An 11,044-nucleotide genomic window follows, 5' to 3' on the forward strand; every position below is an offset into this window, starting at 1 on the left:
GTAATTTGACTGGACTAATAATTGAGATTTCTCAATAGTAACATTTATTAATAAAAATAAAAAGAATTACGTAAAAAAGTGAATTTGAAAAAAAATGTTAAGAATTAAAAAGTTTAATGACTGTTTTATTTCAAATAATATTACTTTTTAAAAAACTTAATGAATTATAATATAAATAAAATATAATCAATCATTTAAGGGGGAAAATTGCGTCTTAAGGCGGATCCACATGGCCGCTCTCCACGAATCGGAGGCTTGTACAAATTACGAATCTGTTTTCTAGTAGATCCAGACATTCAAAATTATCAATCAAGTTTTTTTTTTTTTAAACCGTCTGATGTTGAAGCAATGGTTGCTTCTCAATTCCTTTCAAGTTTATTTAAAGAGCTTAATACTTGTTTCAACCGAACTCTAAAAGGAATAGTTAAAAAAAATTAAATACTGAAAAAGGAATAGATAGATCATAATGACGTGTTTGTTTTATCAATCTTATGATAAAATCGTTACTGATAATTGTTTTTTAAATAATCTACATTTAGCAGAGCACAGTAAATATTCTGTTGAACAGTATTACTAAGAACAGTCATTAACATTTAATTTCAAACTTTCTCCCTCAGCTATCAGTAACCAGTTGAGGATCTTGACTGCTTTCTTTTCAATGCAATGTCACAAGGCCAAGTTGCTTGTCAGTTAGTATTAGTTTTGAACCTCTGCTCTTGCTTATTTACTAATTCCCTTGCTATTTAAGGTTAGTTTCATTTTAACATTATATACATGTGATTGATGTTTCTAATAATTAATAGCAATTAAGTTTATTACCATTAGGCCTAGATTGTGATATTCTGTTTTTAAACTATGTATGAAAGCTCAACATAAAATGGTTTTTAATCTCACCGCTTTAGTAATTTTAATAAATCACCTCAAAATTAAATAAATCTTTTATATTTCACTACCTCAATGCAATAATAACATAACTCAAAATCTAAACTTCAAGAAAATTAATTTCAAGGATCATATCTTTTATTAAAATTCATATTTGTTAGCTCTCTGAATAAAATTCTAATTTGTATTTAGTATTAAGATTACTAAATGGTGTCATTAAATAAAAAAATATTGATAGTAAACAATAATTTTATAAGATTAATTTTGCTATACAATATACTAGATGACAAAAAAAATCTTCTAATCATCAGTACCTAATTCAAAATTTCTAATAGTTTACATCTAAATCTTGATTCATGATGATGTATTTAATTAGATGTATCATAATTAGTATTTATATATAATATAAAACCAGGCTGTAAGTGTCTGTAACATCTCACTCACTGACTTTCTGAACTATTTATTTATCACAAAAACGATAATTCCTATGAAGTTAAAATCAATATAGTGGTTTCTCTTATGATACAGATGTGTAATAAGGCTGTGTTTCAAAATTTTCTGACTCATGAGTGGTTTTAAAAAATATTATTTCTAATGCCAAAGACAAAAATTAGTTTTTTAGAATAATTTGAAAACTACACATCTCCTAGAACATTATAGCCATTCATTTGTTAGATAATGAAATTCTCTACCAAACAAAATTTATTGTATCTTAATTGAAAGGGCTATGTAACATTTTTTTGATTTTTGATTCTAGCCAGTGTGAGGTACACTAGGCTAAAAATCTAATTAATAACTGAGATACTTAGATTTAGAAAGGGCTATGTACACTTGAAACAAGAACAAAAAATTTAAAAACGAGCTTCAGCAAAAAGAAAAAAAATGAACATTTTCTTAAAATTTACTACTTATAACATAACCACTTCAATTTGACATGTATTAGGAAAGATCTGTACTAAAGATCCAATTGTACATTGTAAATATTTTGTGCTTTTGTCTTTATTGAAACATATAAAGGAATAGATACTACTCCTTCACTGACTTAATGATCATTACCTCAAAAACTACCATAGCTGTGAGGTTTAAATTAAGAGTAGTGGTTTTAGTGTGCAATAAGGTTAGGTTTCAAAATTTTTTTTTGGTTAAAAAGATTATATTTATAAGCTAAAAAAAATAATAATAATTTTTTTTATAACTTGAATAGTACATCTCCTAGAAAATTATATCAATTCATTTAAAATAATAAATAAAATTTTCTATAAAAACAAAATAAACATGAAATGCCACTACTGCCAAAGATGAAAACCAATTTTATCTTTGTCACCTTAATACATAAAAAAACAGATACCAACTTCTTGATCACTGTATCTCAAATATGACAATGCTGAAATTATCAACTTTCATTGCTGAAATAATTTATGGTGGTTCACCTAATACTGCAGATATGTGATAATGGCGGGTTTCAAAAATTTGGTGTCGTTAAAAAAAAAATTATGAATGAAGAGGTAGATTAAAACTGTCCTTAGGGATGGTTTTGAAGGTAATATTTGTATTTTCAATGTATACATCTGGTTTTCTTTAGTTGATATTTAATAGAGAAATAATTCATTTTCAGGACTTGGCTAATAATAAAACTTCTATGTTGTTTACATTATTATTCATTTAGTATTGAAACATTATGACCTAGTGCTTGTAATAATTATTACTTGAATTATTTAGATTATGCCAAATGAAATCGACAGCCTGGGTGAGAGGTCAGCGGTGGAACTAGATCCAACTAAACCTTTCAAGTTCCAGTTAACTAAGTATTCAACCCTTCGAGGATGAGGTTGCAAAGTCCCACAAGTTGTTTTAGACAACATCTTGATGGGACTTAAATCACAAGAAAAAAGTGAAGCCCAAGAATTAGCGAAAGAAGAGACCAGAGACAAGGAATCTGAATCCGAACTGCCAACCATTCATAAAATTGGTGTGGGCTTAGATTCGTCTATAATTCCTATTAGAAACAATTTAGCCTTGGTGCAAACAACTGATTTTTTTTACCCTTTAATAGATGATCCATTTGTTATGGGACAAATTGCTTGTGCTAATGTCTTAAGTGATTTATATGCCATTGGTGTAAGTTACTGTGATAACATGATGATGATTCTTGGAGTACCTGATAATATGGATGAGAAAGAACGAGATGATTTGATTCCACTAATAGTTGAAGGGTTTAAATACAAAGCAAAGGAAGCAGGCAGTAAAGTTTCAGGAGGAGATACCAGAATTAGTGCTTGTTGTATAATTGGGGGGACAGCGACTTCAGTATGTGAAATTTCAGAAATAATAATGCCTGACAATGCAATTGTTGGTGATACTATAGTTCTGACAAAACCTTTGGGAACACAAGCTGCAACTATGATTAATTCATGGCTTGAAAATGAAAACAAGTGGAAGAATATTAGTTCTGTCATTTCCAAAGAAGAAGCCAAATGGGCTTTTCAAAGGGCTGTAAAATCAATGGTTCAACTTAATAAAATTGCAGCGAATTTAATGCACAAGTTTAAAGCCCATGCTGCAACTGATGTTACAGGTTTTGGCTTACTTGGTCATGCTAAAAACTTAGCAAGACACCAAAAGAATCTTGTACAATTTAAAATTCACTCACTTCCAATAATAAGTAAAATGCTTGATGTGGATCGTTTGCTTGGTAACCAGTTCCATTTAGAAGATGGTAAAAATATTGAAACTTCAGGGGGCTTATTGATATGCTTACCTCCCCAAAACGCAGCTGCATATTGTGAAGAATTAAAAAAATTATTAAATTGTAATGCTTGGGTAGTTGGAACAGTGGTAGAAGGTAAAAGGATGGCTTTGATAAGTGATAATCCAACTATAATTGATGTTATAGATTGAATTTTTCTGTTGATCAAAGAAATCAATGATTTATATAGAACAGATTCCAGCATATTTTATAAATTAACTATTTTAAATTGATAGTTGCTGAATGGTGGTAGAAGATCAATAATTTAAAACGGAGATAAAAAAAAGAAAATGATAATCCAATACAACATAGTAATTATCTTTTTTTTTAACTGTTAAAAACCTAATGATTTCAATACATCGGATATAAGGTAGAGTTTTTCTTATCAATTTACCATCAAATCTTATAAAATTACCATTGTAAGTAGGAACAAAAATACTTCTTATATTAGAATGATTATCTTGGTTATTGTAAACGATGATTTTTTCAATTAAATGATTAATTAATTAATTAGATCAGTTAATGTATAACAATACACTATGACTCAATACATGAAAGCCTTACTTATAGGTCATTGTATTGATGATGTTATTCATTGTTGTCATTTTTCTGTTCTATTGATATTATAAACTTATAAAATTTTAACTTAATAATTTATAAAATTGATAAAATAAAATTATAAGAATTATAAAATACCTGTACATACATAAATAAACTTTTTTATTGTTTCCAGAGTTTTTGTAAAGTACACTATAACCAACTATAATATTTTATCTTTCAATAATTTTCCTACAACTTCACAACTTGATAGTAACTTTAACAATAAGCACCTATTAAGAAATCTATAAGCAGCTCACACAGAAAAACTTCATTATTTAAGATTAAAATGTTACGTCATACAAACCTTAATCATATCACAAAAATCAAACAAAAGATCAAATATCTAATAAATCATATTCCTATTTATTTATTAAGCTAGGAGATTATTGAAGTTTTTATTTTTGTGATGAAATGATTAAAAAAGTTGAATATCATTCTAAATCACTCCGGTTATTGACTGACTATTGACTCAAAATTTGACATTATTGACTAATTAACATTTTTTTTTATTTCACAGCAATTTTTACAGGCATTAATTAATTTGACATTGAAATGGATATCTGGTCCATTGACTTCCATAATCAGTTCAGCAACAGTATCCTAATGAACAACGACCAGTTATAAAACAATATGTTCCTTTCTAATAATTTTTTATCTCAAAATGGAGCCTAACTTATATCTTGGCTACTTAAAAAAAAAAAACAATAATAAAATCAAACAGGCATAAAAGGTATAATCCTTAACTAAACATCATTATAGCCAGATTTATTCACCAACATTTTAGTCTAAGATCATTTAACTTACTAAATGAAAAAGAAAGGAAGAAATAAGGGGGAGGGGTATTTCAAAACATACTAACTCATATATATTTGACTAAAGTAGTTTTTCCCTTTCCCCAATGATTTAAAGATTATCTGCAATTTGGACATCAAAGAGATATACGAAAATTCTTCCCAAAACACATTGAATTAGGCACAATTCTCGTAACTGAACACACAAATTGTGGATCTTAGAGACAATGCAAAGAAAGCTCAATCCTGGGCAATCTTGTAATCAATCAATCATTTAGGTACATTATCATTCAAAAATGCTAGCACTGGCAGGCTTCAATGGGTTAATGCTTCACCTTGCTGCAAAAATGTCATGTGAGTGCATTGGCAGCTAGAGGAGTCAGGCTCTTAACAATTCCAGATAATGTTGTTCTAGAACAAATCAGTATCTTTTCAAAACTTGTTATTGTAATGGCATGCAACTCATTCCACTTAGTTGTTGCTTGCATACTCATAAATAAAGCTTCAAAATTTGTTTATTATTTTAGGAAGATGTATAAACTGTATCAGCTTAAAAAAAAAATTGAAATTAACTAATATACATTATGAGAACTATTTTTCTAAAAACAAATATTTCCATACTTTGATTAATAATGAGGAATAAGTAATGGTTTTCAGTAATATGAACATTTTTTTTTTTTCAATATTAAAATTATTAGAAGAATGGTACAGTAAAATCAGGATCAAGGATAATATTGTAAAGGAAGAAGACAAAAAATAACAAATAATTCACCAGTTTAATTGTTAGTAAAGCATAATCTATCACATTATCAATTTTATTAATGATAAAATAATTGAGGAGCTTGCTACCAAAAGTGGAAATGTTTGTAACATTTTTTCCGGCCAAGTGACAGTAACTTTGTCCACCATACAGAGATAATCAGTTTGCTTGAAAAAACAATCTTTCCACTCACATATCCATGAAGGAAAAGATTTTTAAAAATTGAAGGTAGTTAAAACCTACAAACATTCAAAAACTCTGTACTACCAATTAATACTGCTTTAGAAAACTATCAGACCTCATCAAAGTAGTAGGTTCAGATGGAAGTGCAGATGGCCACTTTTGGTAGCAAGCTCCTCAATGATTGATATGTATAACTATATAAAAAAATATGTTCTAAATATATTTTAGATAACAAAATATTTAAAGTAATAGTTATAATATACTGATTGCCGTAGAAAATTATGGATAGTTCTCAACATGTTATCAATATTTTTAAGAACTAAGCCCCTTTTATTATATTATTCATACAAAATCATGACTAAAATTTTGGTAGTATAATTTATGTTGATAACATAAAGATAAGAAACCATTGATGCCATCAATTAAATGACAAAGAGTTTTCAATTTATAAGAGGCATAATAGTCCTCAATTATTCATTCTTTTTAAGTGAAATAATCAAAAGATGTTTCATACTTCAAGGAAATTAAATAATTAAAATTTAACATTTTTTTCAGTTTTTGTAATACAACTATTTTAAGAAAATGTGTAAAGTTACAGAAAATTTGTGCAAATGCATATGTTATAATGCCACTTAATTTTAGTTAGAATAATAATAATTTTTTAATACTTGTAATGCATCACTGTATGATTAACAAAAAATATTACAATGCATCTATCATTTTTGTGATAGTAAAGAAATAATTCAATAAAGTAGGGTCTTTAATCTCACATGTCACTCCGACACCTCTACGAATCTGATACATATATAGAAACATGTTACAGTGGGCTGAGGAAAGGTAACAATTTTCAGATAATTTTAATGCTCAAAGTTATTCAAGACAGCATACATAATGCTTGTAAACTAAGAACAAAATTAACAATAAATAATTATTTCAAATATTAAATTTCCTTATTGAGATTTACGTGTCAAGTTCTTTTCATTGTACATATTATGTTATGAATGTACTTATTTATGAATAAATATGTTGTATTTTTGTCATTTTTTATTAAAGGTTTATTATATGACAGTGTTATTTCTCTATTACCCTTCTGTAGTCCAGCATTCTCTAGAATCTGACAGGTGTTTGTTCCCATAGCTGTCAGATAAAGAAGTTTACTGTACAACTGTTAATTCAAATTAGCAATATATGAAAAAATATTCACTTAAAGTAAAGTTACAAGTTACAAACCAAGTAAAAAAAAAATCATCTTCATTTTTGAAAACTAAATGTATATACTTTAAAACTGAAAAGTTAGCTTTTACTCATATTTCCATAATTTTAGCAATATAGAAGTTTTGTCAAATTCTTAAAAACACTTAAAGATATTATTTAAAACAACAATAAAGAATTATAAGGTCTCTTGAATAAATAGAAAATTATACATACAATACAAGTAGTTTCATAGTCATTTAAAATGCTTGTATGACTTAACTGCACTCAAAAACAGGAACTCATTAAATTAGGATATAGTTTATTATTGCTCTCTATCATAAATTTTAAAAATGATTTAATTTCAATATCACACAATCACTAATGTGGAAACAAAATAAGTAAATTTAGTTATATTTAAAAAATAATCAAAATTGAAAGTACCTGACGTGAAGGGGAAAGTAAGAAGTGAGAGGAAGGACAGCCAAAATAAAACAAATTTCAAACCATAAGCCAATATTAATCAAAATAATTTGTTCATTAACATGATAATTAAAGGCTATTATTCATACAATCTGGATTACATTTTAACACTCTAAACAGATAAGTCTGAAATGAAATTTCAAGGATCCATAAAAATGATTACATAAAAATTACATTGAACTACTGAAAATTATTCTACTACGAGATTCTTCAATCTTTCCAATACTAACTTCAGTCATTGATGACTATCCTTAAGTTTTTGCGGAGTAATTACAGTTAAAATAAAGCTGTAATTGCAAGAGGTGAGGACTTTAACGGTCTCTAAGAAACTGATGCAAATTTTAATTTGCTTTCGGGCAATAAAAGGATATTTATTTCTATTGTTGTATATATATTTATATTTTTTTATTATTTATAAAAAAATTAATAGGGTGAGAAAAAAAATGTATTTATTGTTTTATTATTAATATTATTAGTTTTATTCATTTTTAATGAAATTCCCTTATCTCTTTCCAACTATAAAGACAATTTTATTTCTGAAACAAATGGGGATTTTGAACTTCCAGGGAATGCAATTCTAGGTCGTATATCAACCATCAGAAATACACATCTGCAATATCATAAATTTCTAGGAATATTATGAGAACAATTAATTCACGACTAATTTCCAAAAACTTATTGTTATTCATTTCAATTTCAATTTCACCAGTTTGTTCCTATTATTTCATAAAGTGAAGTATATTATGGATGAAATTCTATAAGCATAAGTGTGGCAGATTTTTCAATTACAGTAATAAATTATTAATTAATGTTAATCTATACATATTGTGCTATTAAAGGATAAAATGTGTGTTAAAAACTGTATTACCAGCCCATTATTATTCTCTTACATTTTAATAAATCAAATAAATTTAAATTTGTAAATTAAATATAAATCCACAAAACTAACACAGGAATATTATTCTGCATCAATTATTACCTAATATTATGAGATCAAGGATCAAAAGACAGAAATACATACACATATAAAAATTAAAATGATTTATCAAATATTGAGCAGTATAAAAATAAACATAAAAAAGTTTAGTGATAATAAATTAAAACAATTGCTGTAATTTTAAGAGTATACATATACATAATTTATAATAAAAAATATAGTAAAGGGGAAATTTATTTCATGCATTACTTTTTATAATTTGTTTATTTAAAAAACACTTTTCAACAATATTTACACCTTTTAAGGGCTAGAATATAAGGAAAATAACCCAGTTTACTTTTAGAAGTGTAAATAAAAACATACAATTTCAGCGATAATAAACATGAAAATTGAATCCATTCATTGATAAAGATTGTACGTTTAAGAGTTTTAAAAGCCATATCAATATTCTGACAAAATGAATTGTACATTTTTATTTTTTAAATAGTTTTAACTTTCAACTATTTACAATTACTTTTCATGCTTTTAAATGTAAATCCCTTTAATGTATAACCTAATCTTCAAAAACAGAGTCTTATAGAAACCTGAACTATATAAAACAAAAGTTAAATGCAAATACTTTTTAACATAATCCAAAAGAAGTGTATTGTTTCGGGAAATTATATTTATTTAAAAATATAAGAACAAAAACAACCCTTTCAATATTTATTATGTGTATTTTTATTGAATACTTAATGTTAAAAGTAATCACAATTTATTGATATTTTTTCTAAATTTAACTGTTAATTTTCTACTCATTTTTTTGATATTAAGAGGATTGTAAATAATAACAAAAAACGAAATTTGAATAAAATATGCTTTTATTATCTTCCCTGTATCTACTAAGGGAGATACAATAAATAATTAAAAAAAGGGAAAATCAGTAAGTCATATTTTAAAAGTTTGTTTCATTTGGAAGAATTGTGGTTTGAAGGAAACAAAACAAAGAATTTAGAGAAAAAAGTTATGGCAGTAAAGCTACTGTCCTGATAGTACTTTTGCACTATTGTGTAATAGCTGACAGTAAAGGTTGCAAAAGTGAAGCTTGTCATGCCAGATTTATCTCACTTGACATAGCCTGATAGCTAACAGTACATGTTCCATAAGTCAAACTACTGTTGTGACAGTATTGTCCCACTAGGCATAGTGAGATAGCTGACAGCAAATGTTGCAGAAGTGAATCTATTGTCAGATTAAAGACTGTTTATAAGGTAACACATTACAGCTATAATGACATTTACAGTTATGACTGTATAGAAACATTATTGGGTCTGGCGTGATAGTTCTCTGTTTCTGTCGGGGTAGTGATGTATTGTCACTTAAGGCCCAGTGTGCAATTGAAATGCTTATATTCCAATTTTATTTTTTTAATCTTAAAAACTAGGTACTGTATTTTATTTCTAGTTAAAAGTAAAATTGTTAAAAAGAGATTAATGATAAATTAATATTTAACCATTGATATATATAAATGAGGAAAAGAGATTAATTTGTTGATTAAAACCTCTTTTTAAAAAATAATAGAAAAAAGTTATCACAATTTTATTTTAAGGTTTGACAGATTAAAGTTATAAGATACTTGAGTGTTAGAAAGTTTAGCAAATAAGAGATTGTAACTGATAATTTTACAAAAAATTGTAAAATTATCAATTTTTAACTATTATTTATTGATTATTTTACAATTTAGCTAATACTGAAACATTAATTTGGTTCTGGCACAGGTAGAAAGCAAAAAACCTCTTATTCGCTAAATTGTCACTTGTCTTCTTAACAACTTAATTGAAATTGAAATATAAGAGGTTTAATAAAATTTTGAAATACAGAAATAGAAATTAATTTGTAAACAAAATTTTTTTAAATAAATATTAATAGTTATTTTCAGTTCCTTATTGCTATTAAATTAATTTAATTATAAATCCAATTTAATATTTTATATAAGTATTTCCATTTAAAACTCGCTTTTAAAATTTAAACCTTAGTTTTAAAATTTAAAACTTTTTTTTATTATTTTTAGTGTTTTGTTAAAAACGTAAAAAATAAAATTATTATTTGTAAACTTTGTTTTTTGTCAATGTGTACCATCCTCTTCACTTCAACAAGTAGTTTTAAAAACTAAAAAAAATTCTGACAAATAAATAAATAAGTATAATTAAAAATATCAGTAAAACCCAAATACTTTTGCATTCAGATTACTTTTAATATGAATAAGTAATAATTATGAAAATAACCACAAATCTAGTAGGAAGAAGCATTATCTGTAATAATTAATGAAGACAAATTATTAACGAATTTGACTTATAGTCTTAATTATCGTAAATAAAAATTAACAACATATCTTAATAGAATAGAAAATAAAAAAATACTGAACAACTAGAAAATAAAACAATAACCATCATATATAGGCACTGAAACAGAAACAAGTCTTTAACAGAAGA

The 11,044-nt window shown here is 26.2% G+C and overlaps 1 protein-coding gene across 2 annotated transcripts; it reads left to right on the forward strand.

The window, feature by feature from the left end:
* Positions 1-318: 318 nt before the first annotated feature.
* On the forward strand, positions 319-7,028 carry LOC106683264 (inactive selenide, water dikinase-like protein). Of its 2 annotated transcripts, none has more exons than XM_014424629.3 (2): positions 319-748; positions 2,602-7,028. In XM_014424629.3, exon 2 carries the CDS (start codon positions 2,749-2,751, stop codon positions 3,778-3,780), a length of 1,032 nt encoding a protein of 343 aa, XP_014280115.2. In that variant the 5' UTR covers positions 319-748; positions 2,602-2,748; the 3' UTR covers positions 3,781-7,028. The 2 variants fall into 2 exon arrangements, with proteins under 2 accessions (XP_014280115.2, XP_066903254.1); XM_067047153.1 differs by having other exon boundaries at positions 319-689.
* The last annotated feature ends 4,016 nt before the right edge of the window (positions 7,029-11,044 follow it).

This window comes from Halyomorpha halys, unplaced genomic scaffold (genome assembly GCF_000696795.3).
Source record: "Halyomorpha halys isolate HHAL.00 unplaced genomic scaffold, Hhal_1.1 Scaffold474.1, whole genome shotgun sequence".
NCBI classification, from domain to species: domain Eukaryota; kingdom Metazoa; phylum Arthropoda; class Insecta; order Hemiptera; family Pentatomidae; genus Halyomorpha; species Halyomorpha halys.